This window comes from Gobio gobio, assembly GCF_949357685.1.
Source record: "Gobio gobio genome assembly, chromosome: 19".
In the NCBI taxonomy this organism is placed as follows: Eukaryota; Metazoa; Chordata; class Actinopteri; order Cypriniformes; family Gobionidae; genus Gobio; species Gobio gobio.
The window spans coordinates 17,446,510-17,464,253 of record NC_137112.1 but is presented as its reverse complement, the minus strand read 5'-3'; the positions used below and the strand labels follow the sequence as shown (position 1 = coordinate 17,464,253).

General features: G+C 40.0%; 1 protein-coding gene across 1 annotated transcript; it reads left to right on the top strand.

Moving 5' to 3' along the window:
* The first annotated feature begins 10,327 nt into the window (after positions 1 to 10,327).
* Positions 10,328 to 16,557, top strand: ifi30b (IFI30 lysosomal thiol reductase b). The gene is made up of 7 exons (XM_079843936.1): positions 10,328 to 10,506; positions 11,474 to 11,662; positions 11,768 to 11,836; positions 14,887 to 14,976; positions 15,078 to 15,230; positions 15,346 to 15,414; positions 15,512 to 16,557. Exons 1-7 carry the CDS (start codon positions 10,366 to 10,368, stop codon positions 15,569 to 15,571), a joined length of 771 nt encoding a protein of 256 aa, XP_079700062.1. The 5' UTR covers positions 10,328 to 10,365; the 3' UTR covers positions 15,572 to 16,557.
* The last annotated feature ends 1,187 nt before the right edge of the window (positions 16,558 to 17,744 follow it).

Genomic DNA, 17,744 nt, shown 5'->3' with positions numbered 1-17,744 from the left:
ATAAATGTGTAAATATATATAAGCAATGTAATATTTTTAAACATTGAAATAATTACTATGTATGTTAATTTACTGATATGTGGATATACAGTACTTACCTAATGTGATATTATTGTTACTAAATGCCAGAGGTGGGTAGAGTAGCCAAAATCTGTACTCAAGTAAAAGTACAAGTACTTACTGAAATATTTACTCAAGTAAAAGTAAAAGTAACAATCGTAATATTTACTTGAGTAAGAGTAAAAAAGTATTCGATGAGAAAACTACTCAAGTAGTTAGTTACTAGTTACTTTCGATCTGATTGATAAGCGAAAACCCTGAATTTCAGGCTACTTGGAGAGCTTTCACACACCTCTCTGTAACACTTTACAATAAGGTTGTATTAGTTAACATTAGTTAATGTATTAGTTAACATGAACTAACCATGAACAACACCTCTGTTCAGCATTAGTTAATCTTTTTCAACGTTAGTTCATAAAAATCCAGCTGTTCATGGTTTATTCATGTTAGTTCACAGTGCATTGACTAATGTTAACAATATTTTAATAATGCATTAGTAAATGTTTAAATTAACAAAGATAAATAAGTGCTTTATAAGTGCAGTTCATTATTAGTTCATGTTAACTAATGTAAGCTAATGAACCTTATATATATATAATATATATATATATATGTGTGTGTGTGTGTGTGTGTGTGTGTGTGTGTGTGTGTGTGTGTGTGTGTGTGTGTGTGTGTGTGTGTGTGTGTGTGTGTGTGTGTGTGTGTGTGTGTGTGTGAGATTAATGGTTAAACAGTGTAAATTAATGGTGTGCTGGGCTAACTAGAGCTCTTTTTAAAACATACTTTGTTCTTATATTTGTATAAGTATATAGGCTATTCTTTAGGTAGGAATAAAATACAATACCGTTTTTATTTGTATGTATTTTCTACACTTCAGACAGGTGTCTGTCCGGATTTGTGTATAAATGCAAGACGTCACATTAGGCTATTCAATTTGTTTCGTTTTGTGAAGAAAAGGATATGTAAATGTGAAGATGAGAACGTTTGTTCGTGGACGTGTGTTGTTTGGAGGATTCAAACGATTCATTGCTTGCACAAGAGCGCATATGAGGAAAACACTCGGACAGTGTGTGAAATAGTATTATAATAAGGGAAAATTCCCCATAGTTACCAAATGACCGTTAATAGTGTTCAAATATAGGCATCATTGTGACACTTACCGCTACATGTTCTTTTCAGGGTGGAATTCTTGTATGCTGAGAGATGTCAGTTCGTTTTGGTGCACACAACATGCATCGCATTATGAAACTATTCTTTTTGACATCTTGGAGTGAAAACATAGACTGAACTTGAGGCCACGGGCAATCTGCCTCCCGTAGCTCACACACATCTTCCGACTAAACGCGCGCTAATTATAAAGCGGGTGATGCGTAGCAACCTCTCGCGAAGCAGCCTCTCCAACGTTTCGCGAGACTTGCGAAAGTCATATTCACTTATTTTAATATATATAATATAATTATTACCATTTGACAGTAACGGAGGAACGCCACCGAATGTAACTAAGTAAAAGTACAGTTTTTTCACAAGAAATTTACTTGAGTAAGAGTAAAAGTTCCCATCTTTAAATCTACTCTAAAAGTACAAGTTACCCAAAAAATGTACTCAAGTAAATGTAACGAAGTAAATGTAATTCGTTACTACCCACCTCTGCTAAATGCAATTATGTAGGTCAAGTTTTTGAGTGAAGTTTGTTTTCGTTGATGGCAAGCCAACCCATTCGGATACTGGAAAAGAAAGAAGAAGAATCATCCTACAGGACCAATGAGAGTACCTTTATTAAATGTTTTCCCCTTTTCTCAAGGTAAAACTATTCCTGTATAGAGACTGAGTTTCTATACGGGACTAAGAACTGTTTGAAATAACTCAAGAAAGAGCTGAAATTAGTGATTGAACTATTTGAAATCGAACCTATCGTCGACGTGTGTGATATATCACACTTTTCAATAATCAAGGACTGATTATTGTTGAACTTGAACAAACTTTTGTCAGTCTACTGAATTACATGGTAAATGTATGTTTAGTGTGAAACCGTGATTTGATTTTTTTTCCCCCTTTCAATTATTTTCATTGTATTGATGTAATTTACTTTGAATTTTTTATTTATTTTATTTTATTGAAAGTGTTACTTTTAAAAAAAGGCCTGGAGTTAAAAGATTTATAAAAATTCTACATACTTGTCCACTATGGTAAATAATGCCCTATTTAAGGGGGGGCGATTTTGGATTCAGCCCCTGTCATGGAGACTGATGAGGGCAGCCCATAACACATCTCGATTGAGACAGAGCAGTCTGTCAGATGTGTAATGTGTAATCTGTTAACTTAATTCTAAATTGTGGTCTCCTGTCATCCCTCAGCAACTACCCTCTACCACTGTAGTCGAACACTGTGGTCTTCTGATTTCTTAATTAGTCCATAAAAGTGACAAACTAATTTGTTGAAATACAACCCGTTACACTTATCTCTCTCTCTCTCTCTCTCTCTCTCTCTCTCTCTCTCTCTCTCTCTCTCTCTCTCTCTCTCTCTCTCTTTCTAGGAGACAGCATGTAGGCCTATTATTTACAATTTGTTCAAATTTTGCATTTGCATGCAGTAACAGTAGTTTTAGCAATTCTCAACCACTAAATATATATTCTTTCATCTTCCATGTTCTCTAATCAGCTATTTACACAGTGCGATTCCTCTTATTTGACGTTGTGGATGATTGTCCTGACATACATAAAGTACTGTGTCGATTTCACCATCCAGCTTAGACTTTGCCCCTGGACTCGTTAAAGCTATTTTGCACCCTCATCCTGACTACCTTCCTACAGTTCCATTCTCGACCGTGCATCTGGTCGTTTTTGAAGCCTTCTGTCCTTCGCCGTTCACTACACCAGAGTAGGAGAAACTTTACCTACTGTGTCCAGTTTGTGCTCTTAAGACTTACGTCCAATGCACTAGCCAATGGAGTTAGTCAGAGCAACTTTCCATTTGCTATGGGGGCCGAAACCAGGGGACGGCCACCACCAAGCAACCGTTGTCACACTGGGTGAGGGATGATATAGCTCTAGCCTATGAGGCCAGTGGTCAAGCTTCACCTCTGGGAGTTAGGGCTCATTCCACCAGGGGGGTATAATCCTCCAGGGCCTCCAGAGGTGCCCCCTTGCAACAAGTATGTAATGTGACAGGCTGGTCGTCTCCGCACACATTTATCAGATTTTATAGTTTGGATGTTACTCCAGGCTCACATGTCCTTGAGTCGATATCCCAAGCTCATGCCTAAGGCCTTTCTTGTGTTTGTGTGCACTAACTACACAACCTTGAGGGGTCCAGACACTTCCAGTGCCGCATTGTTGATATATTCTCGTTCTCATAGTGCTAAGTCAGTAAAGCATTAAAGGGAAAGTTCACCCAAAAATGAAAATTAGCCCATGATTTACTCACCCTCAAGTCATCCTAGGTGTATATGACATTATTCTTTCAGACGAATAAAATCTGAGCTATATTAAAAAGTTCTGGCTAATCCAAGCTCTATAATAGCAGTAATAGTTGCTCTGTTTTTGAAGTCCATAAAAAATGCATCTGTCTGTCGAATAACGTGCTCCACGCGGCTCTGGGGTGTTAATAAAGGCCTTCTGAAGCAAATCGATGCGCTTGTGTAAGAAAAATATCCATATTTAAAACTTAATTAATTAAAACTTAATAAAGTAAAGTTTTGGCCGACCGCCTTCCGTATTCAATTTATAGAAAAAGTGTTGAAAGTGCCTCTGCCGATCGAAAGACAAACGCGACCAGGTATGCTCGTCATGATGTCACATACACATCTTGAATTGCGAGATGGCACTTTCAACACTTTTCCACGGAAGGCGATCGGCTGGAACTTTACTTGATAAAGTTTTAAATATGGATATTTTTCTTACACAAACGGATCGATTCGCTCCAGAAGGCCTTTATTAACACCCCAGAGCCGTGTGGAGGCTCATATTTCTTATCATTGACTCTCAGTCATTATTCAACCTTTTCTCGTGGTTTCTCTAAATAATTCAAAAAAGTATAGAATATAATAGCATATTTCTAAGAGGGGCTCCATTGTAATGCAGTGTTACAACGCACCCCATCTGCTCAACTAGGATTTAACCGCGGCTCATGTCTTCTCCTGGTTAGAACAGCATTAAAGAACTCAACTGTTAAATAACAGATATAAGATTAAAATAATATCAGAGTTGTCTGTTAACTTATTTTAAATAAACACAAAAACAGAGATGAAAACATACTCGGTTACTCACGTAACCTCGGTTCCCTGAGAGAGGGAACGAGTATTGCGTTATGGGAAAACTCCTTTTCTCGAGAATATGAAGCAAAAACTTTATTCTATAAAGTGTCTATGTAAAACGCAGTGCAGCTGCGCAGCTGCACAGCAGATAGAACAGCGCGAGCTGCGCGCTGATTGGCTGTGCTGCGGCAACTGCATAAACCTATGGCGAGGCGGCTGAGAGAGCGAACCAATAGGGGTCGCTAGAATTCCCGCCAAATAAGGTCATTAGAATTAGCATACCTGAGGCTATAAAAGACCGTGTTCTGCCATAGGAAATCAGGTTAAAAATCGGCTGAAGCGATACCCTGAGAAGCACAAGCACGGCGCGTTACGCAGTACTCGTTCCATCTCTCAGGGAACCGAGGTTACGTGAGTAATCGAGTACGTTCCCTTTCGAGAGGTCTCTCGTATTGCGTTATGGGAACCCAATTTAAAACGCAGTGCGTGCTAACTGACCCAATGGCCTGAGGCACGTAAGATGGGTGACAGTGAGTCACAGGTGTCCAACAAAGTGGGCCTCTTGAGAGGACATAATGAGTATATAGACCGGATAGAATTGGGCCATATGATTATAGAATTATGACCGGACATAGTCGGGCCTTATAGATATGTAGTATAACACATGCATGTGAAAACTGTTCCAACATGCTTGTGAAAACTGTTCATATATGAATAACAGGGAGACCGGGGTGCGAGGCGGGTTCAGCCTTCTGGCCCCTTTAAGAAAGCGTACAATAAGTTCGCTTTTCCCCAGGGATTGTCCCGCGACCTGAGCGTGATAAGCTGCTATAGCGGCAACGTATACTTTGAGCGTGGAGGGGGAACGACCCGCGTCCATTAGCTCTTGAAGGAAGGCAAGCACTTCTGCCATCTCGTACAAGTGTGCGTCAAGGTTTCGTGCTGTACACCAGTTAGAGAATACCGACCATTTCAGTGCATAGAGCCACCTGGTTGTGGGTGCTCTAGCTTCAGAAATAGTATTCAGAACTCTTTCAGAAAGGTTCGTGGGTATTGGTTGATGGGCCATACGTGGAGAGTCCACAGTTCGGGGTGGGGATGCCAGATTTTCCCTCTCGCCTACGTAAGGAGGTCTTTCCTCAGCGGAATCGGCCATGGGGCTGAGTCTGACATGAGAGTCAGTTCGGAAACCCACAACGGGGCTGTTAAGAGCACTGTGGAATTGGTTTCCCTGATCTTCTTGATGGCCTGCGGCAACATCGCGATCGGAGGAAAAGCATACAGAGGGAGACTGGGCCAGACATGGGCCAGCGCATCTCTGCGTTTGGAGAAAAATATTGGGCAGTGAGCATTGTCTTCTGAGGTGAAAATATCTACTTTCGCTTCGCAGAAGGTGCTCCAAATCAACTGAATTGTCTGCGGGTGAAGAGACCACTCCCCGGGGGGAATACCGCCTCTGGATAACATATCCGGACCCTGATTCAGAATACCTGGCACGTGAGCCGCCCTCAGGGAGCTCAGGAAGTGCTCTGCCCATAAAAGGAGGTGATTCGCCATGGAATGTAGGGAGCGTGATTTCAGACCGCCCTGGCGATTTATATAGGATACCACTGACATGTTGTCCGTTCGGACCAGGACGTGGTGACCCTTTATATACGGAAGGAAAGCTCTCAGCGATAGGATGACCGCTTTCATCTCTAGACAGTTTATGTTAGCCTTTTCACTGAAGTTGCCCACTGGCCAGAGACTGGCTTGCCCTCGTGTAGGGCGCCCCAACCTAGGTTGGACGCGTCTGTCGAGACCACTTTCCATTTCGTAACTGTACCCATCATAACACCTGTCTGATACCAGGTGGTCGCCTTCCAAGGAGCCAGAGCTTTTACACAGCTGTGGTTCACTTTGATGCAAAACTGGCCTGATCGCCATGCGTGAGCCGGAACGCGAGAATTTAGCCAGCGTTGGAGGGGGCGCATGTGTAATAGACCCAGTTTGAGTGCTGCCGATGCCGAGGCCATAAGACCTAGCATCCTTTGAAAACGTTTGAGAGGAATGTAAGCACCAGCTTTGAATGACGCCGCCATGTTCTGAATAGAGAGGGTGCGCTGTGAAGTAAGCCGAGCCCTCATCTGTATTGAGTCTATGACTGTACCCAGAAAAGATATATTCTGGGTGGGAGACATTGAACTCTTGCCGATATCGATCCTGAGACCCAAACATTCTAGATGGTTGAGGAGCCAGGACTTTTGTTTCGTCAACTGTGCCTCTGATTGGGCTATGACAAGCCAATCGTCGAGGTAGTTGAGTATCTGCATGCCTTTCAGCCTCAGTGGGGCTATGGCTGCATCCATGCACTTCGTAAAAGTGCGAGGCGCCAGGGATAACCCGAATGGCAGGACTGTGTATTGATAAGCCTGACCCTCGAAGGCGAATCTCAAGAATGGCCTGTGACGGGGTGCTATCTGAATGTGAAAGTATGCATCTTTCAGGTCGACCATGAAAAACCAATCTCCTGGGCGAATGTGCGGGAGGATTTGTTTCACTGTCAGCATCTTGAGCGAGCGCGTCATAAGCGCTTTGTTCAGATGTCTGAGGTCTAGGATGGGCCTGAGGCCGCCATCCTTTTTTTTTGGAACGAGAAAGTAGCGACTGTAAAAGCCTGACTCGCTTTGTGTCGGGTGCACGGTTTCCACCGCTCCCTTTTCTAACAGTTTCGATACCTCGGCGCGGAGCACGTGACTCACACTGCTTTTCTCTGAGGTTTCGACCACGGCGTAAAAGCGCGGAGGTCTGCGAGCGAACTGTAGTGAGTAACCTCGTTTTATTATGTTCAACACCCAATTTGATATACCAGGGATTGCCTGCCAGGCCTGGGCCCGTGAAGCCGGGGGTTGAATTGGAATCGGGGGCGGGCCGCTTAGTGATAGGGACCCGGTAACCCGTTTGATTTGTGCTTGTAACACTGTGGGGATAGTGTTGATGTGTGGCGGCTTGCACTGTGTAATGGGCGTGCGCATTACATTTATGGCACAGGACAGCGTGTGAGCTGTGTGGGGGGTGCTTGAGTGTAGGGGTGTATACTGTGAAGTGGGCACATCGTCTACAGAGAAAAAGCTCTTTTTGAGATTTATTTGGGTTGCCGTGAAAATGGCATTTGTGTGCAGGCAAGCGCTTTTGATAATGGGCTCGTTGACTGCGAAAACTGAGTCGCCAGTTACCTGTTTGTAGGGAACTGTGAGACTGAGAGAGTGTGGTGGGGGTCCAGCCGAGGCGGGACCTGGCCACCTTCTCTTTCCTCTTACGGCTAGGACGGCTTCGGTGGCTCGGGTCTCAACGCAGCTTTGGATCGAGGTCCCCGAGACTCAGGCTGCCTGCTGCGGCTTGCAGAGCGTAAGCGTTGCCGATTCCTGGATACCGAGCGTGGTCGAGAGGCCAGCGGCGCCGTCTTGGTTTGAGTGGTATGGTGTTATGCTCTAGTCTAGACTGAGAGCGCAATGAGCGTGTTTGACCACAGGCTAGTTGACTGCAATATTTACATCTCCAGTTACCTGAACCAAGGGAACTGGGAGAATATAAGGAAGTCCATGTTGGTAATCTGGCCGCAGCGATGCCGCTGAATTAACAGTGCTTATGCAGGGGTGCATACTGTATAGTGGACACATTGCATACAGTGTTGAACCTCTCCGCCTGAATAGAGGGGACTGGGAGAAGTGATAAAGTGAAAAAGGCGCAGGGCTTGGCAGCCATATTACGACGCCGTTATGCTATAGACAGCGAGCGAACGCACGCTGTGGAGAGGGCACGCGTGCTGACATAACAAGGCGCTGCAGTGAGAACGGCTGTGACGTAAGTCGCGTTCTCGACATATCCAGCAGCTTGAGTTCACTCGTCTAACTTACTCTAGCATTCTCTGTCCGCTGCGCTTCTTCCGCGCGACGGAACGAGAGAAGAGGAAGAGTGAGGAGAGCTCAGTCTGCCCGCGGCGCTTCTAAACGCAGAGGGAGACAGCGAGAGAAGAGGAGAGCTTCGGCTCGAGTTCGCTCGTATACTCTAGCATTCTCTGTCTGCGGCGTTTCTTCCGCGCGGCGGAACGAGAGAACAGGAAGAGTGAGGAGAGCTCAGTCTGCCCGCTGCGCTTCTCAATGTGGCGGGAGACAGTGAGAGAAGAGGAGAGCTTCGGCTCGAGTTCGCTCGTATACTCTAGCATTCTCTGTCCGCGGCGTTTCTTCCGCGCGGCGGAACGAGAGAACAGGAAGAGTGAGGAGAGCTCAGTCTGCCCACTGCGCTTCTCAACGGGGCGGGAGACAGTGAGAGAAGAGGAGAGCTTCGGCTCGAGTTAGAGCTTCGGCTCGAGTTCGCTCGTATACTCTAGCATTCTCTGTCTGCGGCGCTTCTTCCGCGCGGCGTAACGAGAGAAGAGGAAGAGTGAAGCTGGTCCTCAAAACTGGTGAGCCGAGTCCTCGGGGTTGAGAGGAACGAGTAAAGCCTTGTATGCTCTATTGAAGAGGCATTGCAGCGGCAACACACACACACATAGATAGACAACAGAATAAAGGATATTTAACGCCGGATGGCGCAGCTGGAACAGCAGGCGGTTGAAGGCGGAGACCAGGCGGGAATCCGGCGTCCTCAGGGCTGCAGAGAAGTGCAGTCCGCTGAGTGCTTTTCGATGGCGGGGCTTCAATTCCGAAGGTCAACGAAGGTATCGCTGAAGGAGATTAAATCTGATTTCCTATGGCAGAACACGGTCTTTTATAGCCTCAGGTATGCTAATTCTAACGACCTTGTTCGGCGGGAATTCTAGCGACCCCTATTGGTTCGCTCTCTCAGCCGCCTCGCCATAGGTTTATGCAGTTGCCGCAGCACAGCCAATCAGCGTGCAGCTTGCGCTGTTCTATCTGCTGTGCAGCTGCACTGCGTTTTACATAGACACTTTATAGAATAAAGTTTTTGCTTCATATTCTCAAGAAAAGGAGTTTTCCCATAACGCAATACGAGAGACCTCTCGAAAGGGAAATAAACTTAAGTAAGAAATTAACTTTTGCTATGATTAAATAAATGTTCAGTAATATCTTCCGAAGAATTTTTAATTTTGGTGCAATTTTTTCTCTAAATAATGTTTATATGGCAACTAGTAAATCCTACACTAAGTTTTGTCATCCTGGCATGCGTGGAAAGTTTTAAACCATGCGTGTTACAACTAACCCCGCGTTAGGTTGTGCCCCACTCCCCTATGTAACCTGAGATGCTTTCAAATAAGCCTGAAGGACTTACTCAGCTGGATCAGGTGCATTTAATTTTTATTAAAAAAATTTTTAGGTGCATTTAATTAAGGTTGGAGCTAAACACTGCAGGGCTGCTGCCCTCCAGGAACTGAGTTTGATACCCCTGAGCTAACTAATAGCTAACAATAGAACTCATACATGTTTTATCATAACTAACAATGTACCTATCACTACAATGCCATGCAATCATAGTGACTGTCTTTAATATAAATCTAACCACTGCCTCTCCTAACCATAATGGTAACCCTCCCAAAATGGCATCATAACAGAAACAATAAATCTCAAAATAAAACATTAAACACTAATAGATGTTCTCCAATAATAATCTTTCCCTCTCTTTGCGTGATTGTTGTCGATAAATATAAAAAAAAATGGCATTGAATGAATAGTAATTGTAGTTCTAGGTGAATGAAATTTAACACAAATATTAAGTATATCTTTAAAAAATTATTTGTTAGTCAATACTATTTTAGACTAATTAACTGTGGGAGTTTTAGTCCTTTATTTTAGTATAATTTAAGTGATATTCAAAGATTTTATTTAGTTAGTATAGTTATTTATTATTGCAATATTTACAAAGCCACATCAATGAGCCCTCTTGCTCACTGAGCAGCTTCTCTTTGCTGATCTGAGGTCAGTGAGTATTGTGTATGTTCAGCTGCAGCTGCTCACAGATGATTGGATCTCTGAGTCTTTTTTGATGGGAGGAGAGTGCAAACAAGCGCTCATACCACTCAAAGAAAGCTCAGGGACTCTCTGAATACACACAAAATGAACACTCTGATGCTTTGTGTGTTTCATGTCATATTCCTCAGAGTTTATGAGATCCAGTGTAAATCTCACCCAAAGCCTTCATGTGGATACCCTCCATCTCAATGGTGCAGGTCTCTGGAGATCGCCATAGAATGTGGGGTAAGTCTGATCAAGAGTTTGTTTTAAGTCTTGAAACAAGTTTTTTTTTCTGCCAACTTTAAATGAGACAATTCTGTAGCCCAATATCATATTTGACCTGTTAATTACAGAACATAATGTTGATGCATCTAGGCATAGTAATCTTTTTACTTAAAAATGTATAAGATTACTTCAAATACAAAACTTTTTTAACTTGCATTATGCAATTGTTGGTGTTCATATGCAGTGTGTTGTTGATTGTTTAGAATATTGACTTTTATGGAATATGGCACAGGTCTTATAAACTTGACTTATAAAAGACATGTGTTCGGCATTACTTTCAAAGACTTCTTTGTGCCTGTAAATTACTGTCATGCTTTTGAACACAAACAGCTTCCAATTAAATGGGCCACGAGGTTTCCCAGTTTGCATCATTTGATGAACCTCTTATCAACTGTATCTTCCTACTGTAGTGTCGAAGTTCATCCTGTAAATATTTAAATTTACATTAAAATTTTTAAATGTGGTCCATTTGCATAAAATTTGACTCTTTCCCACCTTTGCATGTAACACAACATTTAGTGTAATTCCTAAATCAATTTATGATTCATGCAAAAAGTAAATCAAGTATGCATTTACGATAAGCATTTATATCTGACAGCACGTTGTGAAAACAAATTCTGTCTTCTTCCACAGGACATTTGCAATAGTGACCCTCTCCCTATTTTTAAATCTCGTTTCAAAATGCATCTTTTTAGGCAGGCATACTGACAATATTGTATATGTAACTCGTTGATTCTATTTTTGCTTATAACTTGTTTCATGTGTTTTATCTGTATGTAAGGTGTCCTTGAGTGTCACATAAGGCAGCCATCAATAAAACATATTATTATTATTATTATTTATTATTATTATTATTATTTTTATCATCTTTATTGCTGCTACACCTTGTTTCTTTTCCATGATTTGCAATGCATTTTTGTGGTAGGTGCAGAAACAATGTATGGAACTGAATGCGACCCGGCCAGATCCAGTGGTTCCTCCCGTAGAGGTCTCGCTCTACTACGAGAGCCTGTGTCCAGGCTGCAGGGCTTTCCTAACAGAACAACTCTTTCCAACCTGGACTTTACTGAAAGATATAATGAAAGTCAACCTGGTGCCTTTCGGCAATGCTAAGGTAAAATTTGGATCTTTCATAAGAGTGTGTGTTGTAATGAAGATGTTACTTTTCACCGATTGTTACAACTTGTATTTGTTTATGATTGTTAACTTGACATTTTAGGAGCTTTCTGAAGAGAATTCATTCTCATGTCAACATGGAGAACCAGAGTGTTATGCTAATATGGTTGAGGTGAGTTTGTGATATAATACAAACCTTTACACACCTAGTGAGCTGCAACAAGCTTAGTAAAAATCTCAATTAGGTCTTGTTTACTAATTCGCTTCATTTAAAGTCAACTTAAATTATTTTGTTCAACGAATGAGCAACAGGTAGTCTTTTGAACTTAAAAATTATTGGCAAGGCAACTAAATAAAACTAAATTAATAAAGCAACCTATCACACTCAACTTTTTAAAGGTTTAGTTCACTTCAAAATGAAAATGTCCTGATATTTTACTCACCACCATCTCATCCAAGGTGTTTCTTTCTTTCTTTTTTCAGCCGAAAAGAAATTTATTTTTTTGAGGAAAACAATCTAGCATTTTTCTCCACTGGCAACCAAAATGTTGCAGGTCCAAATCAATGCAGTTTCAAAGGGATTCGAAGGGCTTCAGAGGCTCTGCACGATCCCAGATGAGGAATAGGGTCTTATCTAGCAAAATCAATGATCAATTTAGGTTAAAAAGTATTTACAAATCTTTTTAATCATTGCATGCTTCTCTGTGGCTCACAACGGATTGCGCAATACGCTAAACGTAGGCAGAAGTAATGCCCCAAGCGACTAAACCAAGGACTAATACCAACGCCCTTTAGCAAAAAACACTTCAAAATCGTCCACGTTGTTTTACCTTTTTCTGCTAAAGGACGTTTGTATTAGTCTTTGCATGTGCGCTTTGTAAACACGGGGAGGTACTTCTGCCTACGTTTAGCATGACCTTTCTGACGTGATTACGGAATCACTGGCGCGCCACAGAGCAACGAAAGATAAGCTATTTAGGTTAAAAAGTATATACCTTTTTTGTTTTGTTTTTTAAATGACCGATCGTTTCGCTATAAGACCCTATTCCTCATCTGGAATCGCTCTGTCCATTATGTGGAGAAAAATCCTGGAATGTTTTCCTCAAAAAACTTAATTTCTTTTCGACTGAAGAAAGAAAGACATGAACATCTTGGATGAGATGGGGGTGAGTAAAATATCAGGAAATTTTAAAGTTAACTAATCCTTTAATACAGTTTTTTTTTATTCGCTTTGGTGCTATTTTCACAAGTAAGGTGTACATTTTCAAAACTCTTAGTGCAAAAATCCAAACTGATCACACTTGTAACACAGCTAGTCATTCTTTCAAAACCTGATCTCATGCTTTCATTCAGTTGCACATATTTTCAGTCCATATAATCATTGTTTCAAACACAAGATTATTATAATATGTAATGAGAACATTTGGTTTAATCACCGAAACACAACAGTATGATCTTCTTTCAGTTTAGTACTTTTAACAATCAGTTCATCCAACAGAAAACAATGCAAGATACATGTTTCAAATCTCCCTCGTTGCTGAAATATCTACTGTAACAGAGGCTACATTTGCCTCATTAGAAAATACACTTACATTACCTAACTTATGTAATTGAACCCATAATGTTTGTAATAGTATTATTCAGTGTTATCAAAAGGTGTGATGAAGTTATGACACAGCCATGAGGCTCTGTGCTATAACAGTTTGCTGCCAATACAGTAAATGTTCTCACTGTACCATATGACTGAATCTATAGTTGAGCTTTATAAGGGTGAGTTACAGTAATGTGGCAGACTCTACCATGGTAATCTGTTTACAGTATCACATGGCATACATACTGTAATGTAAAATGCTATCAAAATATTTGATGCCATCTGTCGCCCTTCTTCTGATTTCTGATCAGTCTGATGTTACACCGTCATTGACTATTTCCTCTCCCTTATACTCTTATAATCTGTCAGGGTATACGTAGGCGTAATGGTTACAAGCTATACAAACTGTATATTCTCTCCCCTTACACTAACACTAACCCTAACCCCTAAACCTACCCATCACACAAAACTTTCTGCATTTTTACATTTTCAACAAAAAAAATACATTCTGTATTTATAAGTTTCCTCATGGCCATGGGGACAAAAAAATGTCCCCGCAAGGACAAGGATTTAGGATATTGCCATTTTTATGGGGACATTTTGTCCCCATAATGTAGAGTTTACCAGGCCACACACACACACTTTGACAAAGTAGTTATAATCTAAGATTAATCGCTTGTAATGTAAAAAGAATTCATTACATATGGTTATCCATATCGGAAATTGCAAACAAAGTAGAAACTATGTCTATATAATCAATATCTATAGAAATCTATAGGTGTACCAAATGATTCATTGATTAACCATTAAGATCAGTTGGATTAAATAATAGACAAATGTTTTAAAGTGAACGAGAAGAGATGCAAATCAAAAGTTTGATAGTAAGAGCTTTATGAAAGGCAGTTACTGTGAATGAAACATTTATAAAGAGGAAACACTTATTTTGTGTAGTGAAAAGGATACTTTGTGGTTTTGTGTATTGTATTAACACATTTGAAAATATGCTGAAATGTTTGAAAAAGTCCATCATAGCGCAATGAGTTTTGAAAATGTACACCTTGGTTGTGAAAATAGTACAATAAGCGAATAAAAAAAACTGTAAACTAATTAGCTCAAATTGAGCCAACTTAAAAAATATGAACTCTGAACCATGTGACAGCTAAATAACAGTGAGACCAACAGTAGCAGCATAAATCAAGCCAGCAAATGCAAAGCAATTATATTTTTTTAATACTGTAATAGTTACCACATATTTTTTTCAAGTTGCAATGCATGCTGGGAACTGGCACAGCATTGTTCAATGTAAATTTGAACCCCGTGTGTGTGTGTGTGTGTGTGTGTGTGTGTGTGTGTGTGTGTGTGTGTGTGTGTGTGTGTGTGTGTGTGTGTGTGTGTGTGTGTGTGTGTGTGTGTGTGTGTGTGTGTGTGTGTGTGTGTGTGTGTGTGTGTTCATTCTAATAAAAATTATATAAAAAACAATTTTGCCCAATATGAGTGTGTGAATGTGTAGCAACATGCTAACATCAAGAATACTCCCTGTGAAAGCAGCAGAGACAACAAGGCTAGGTTTTAAATGAAGATGTCAAAATCTCAAAGTTACACATTGTTTATATTTCTTCACTTTTTCACAGGCATGTGTTTTATATGCAGCCAGTCATGCAGCATTTCCTGTTATTTACTGCATGGAGTCATCTGCAGATGTACTCAAATCTGCTAAACCTGTAAGGATTTCTGAGCCAACATTACGGTCTCTCAATACAGCATTCTCTTTGAACAACAGAGAGTCTTTATATAATGGCCTTTTTTCCCCTTTTTTTGTCAGTGTTTGCAGCTCTATGCTCCATTTGTTAAATGGGGGACCATAGAGTCCTGTACCAGAGGAGAGCTTGGACACAGTTTGATGCATCAGAATTCAGTGAAGACGCAAGCGCTCAAACCTGCACATACTCATGTGCCCTGGATCACCTTCAATGGGGTGAGGCCTTCTAGAGCAGAGCATTTGCACTATTCTGTGTCTGGAATGTAGAAATAAAAGACACTAATATGTAGGGGTTGAGTGTTTTGATATCTAAATGTGTTTTTTTCCTCAGGAATACACTAGTGAATGGGAAGATAAGGCTATGTCCACTCTCTTCAACCTTGTATGCAGCTTGTACAAAGTATGCTAATGTATCTTTTCACATTAACCATTTCTGATTGCTGAAATAATGCACATCAACAGGGCTTAATTAAAAACCTTGTGTACTTCTCTTACAGGGAATCATGCCACCAGTCTGCACTGGAGCCCTGAAAAAACTGGACAGAAGCTTTTGTTAGTGGAAGGGAGGAGTGTTACACAATACAGAATTATATATGACACTATTTGCTGTTTGTGTGTTTGAGGTCAAATTAATTATAATGTTGACAGTCTTAACCATATCTGAAGTCACGTTGTTCATATTTTCGTAGAATATGATATCACTTCTTTAACTCTGAAGCTGAATTTCACTAAGAGCCACATTCACAAAAACATACAGCTAATACAAAAAAAAAGGAGCTAAAATCAAAAGTTGGATCTTACTAAATACCCTGTATTGATGCCAGAGGCATTTTCCTTGTGGGCCATTATTTTCCAATATTTCCAATTATTGCTACATACCTCAACTCACCAGCAGAGAGCAGTGTCAGAGCATTTTGAATGCCTTCAAAACCCTGTGTCCTCAAAAAAACAGTTTTTTTGGGGTTTTTTACAAAAATAATACAATTATTCTTGGTTAACAGACATTAGTTAAGTCTTTTTAACGCTGCAGAAACGTATTCATACATTTATTTTTAAATATATACACACATTTTCATTTTACATCATGAAGACCTTATGCATTATTATAACTGCCATATCCGGGGGTCTCGATTCATCAAATTGTGGCCTTCCTCAAACAAAATAAAGCTTTAGCTGTCTAATAAAAATGTTAGGCTACTTTCATTGGACATGGTACGTGAGGTATGGCTACTTACTTACCAAAGTTGGTACTTATTGGTAACAATAAACAATTACATTTATGATATTTGTAAATAGTGTTTACTATATACACTTTGTGTTCCTTGCTAGCACACAAGTACATACATTTTCTTACTTGTAAATTATTTTGAGTTTCTGCTGTTAAGAAAAAATATTGTACAAAGATTTTTTACCAAACAAATGCATATCTATAGAATGATTTCCATCTCACTAAAACTATACCTGTAACTGACAAGCATATGTTAGAGAATGAGGTCTTCAATATTCAACCCAAACTTCTTGTTTCAACAGAAAATGTCAACACATAAAAGAAAACAACGTTGAGGCAAAAGTGGCTCTTTTTTTTTTTTTTTTTTTTTTTTTTTTTTTTTTTTTACAAGCGATGACATCAATATTAGTATGTAAAGCTAAACGTAGCAAAAAGTAACACCATTACCTATGTCTCTGGACCATTATCAAAAGTTTAATAATGCTTCATAACTCTCTTTACCAACACAGGGCAGTGCCACAAAATGTTTCTCCATTTAAACATGCCTTCAACACCTGTGTCCAATGGGAAGACAAATCAAATGTGGGTCATGGATGTCTTTAAGCATTAATGAGTACCTCATGTGCAATGTAAAATAAGATTTTCTCAACAAAGTGGATTTTTTTTCCAAGATGAAAAAAACTCAAAGAAGTACTTATCTGATCTATAAGTATCATTATCAAGAGCTTATATACTAACTAAACATCAAGTCATAAAACCAAAAAATTAAACATAAAGCTTTATGCACAGCTGCACTACTTCCTGAACTTCAGCCAGCTCCTTTGTTTCCTGTCTGCCATTATTGGACAAACTGATTAATCCAGGTGTGCCTGACCTCTGTAGTCACAGCAACAATAATCAGGCACACCTGGATTAATCAGTTTGTCCAATAATGGCAGACAGGAAACAAAGGAGCTGGCTGAAGTTCAGGAAGTAGTGCAGCTGTGCATAAAGCCAATTAAATCTATATACCTATAACCGGTAACACTTTACACTTTAAAACACTTTATGTACATGAATAATCATGTATTAATGCATGAATTAATAGTTTATTAAACATGAACTCATGATTAAGACAGGAGTCATAAGGATTCATGCATGAATAACAGCAGCATTAATACATGTTAGTACAAGTTTGATAATTAATGCATTAATTAACATGTATGGTTAAACTAAATCAAATAGGCTCCTTAAGAATAAATAAGAAGTACTCTGACTTTGAATTAAACATTTGATTTAATACTCTCATAATTTAAACTGTAATAGCCAATTATAATCTGCCATCTGCAGCTTTAAAATTTGTAGCCATTTTTGTGAGCCATTATTACACACATTTTTCTAATCAAAAGTGGAAAATAGACTAATAACTATCACTAATCATTTTAATTTGATATAAACCATTTTCAGATTTTTATAGTTCAATTAGGCAACGTTTAGTCACAGCTAGTTTTCTTCCCGGAACT

Coding starts and splice junctions, on each gene's coding strand:
- ifi30b (XM_079843936.1), top strand. CDS start 10,366: ATGAACACTCTGATGCTTTGTGTGTTTCATGTCATATTCCTCAGAGTT. Junction 10,507..11,473: donor AGATCGCCATAGAATGTGGG/GTAAGTCTGATC, acceptor TTTTTGTGGTAG/GTGCAGAAACAATGTATGGA. Junction 15,415..15,511: donor TTGTATGCAGCTTGTACAAA/GTATGCTAATGT, acceptor CTTCTCTTACAG/GGAATCATGCCACCAGTCTG.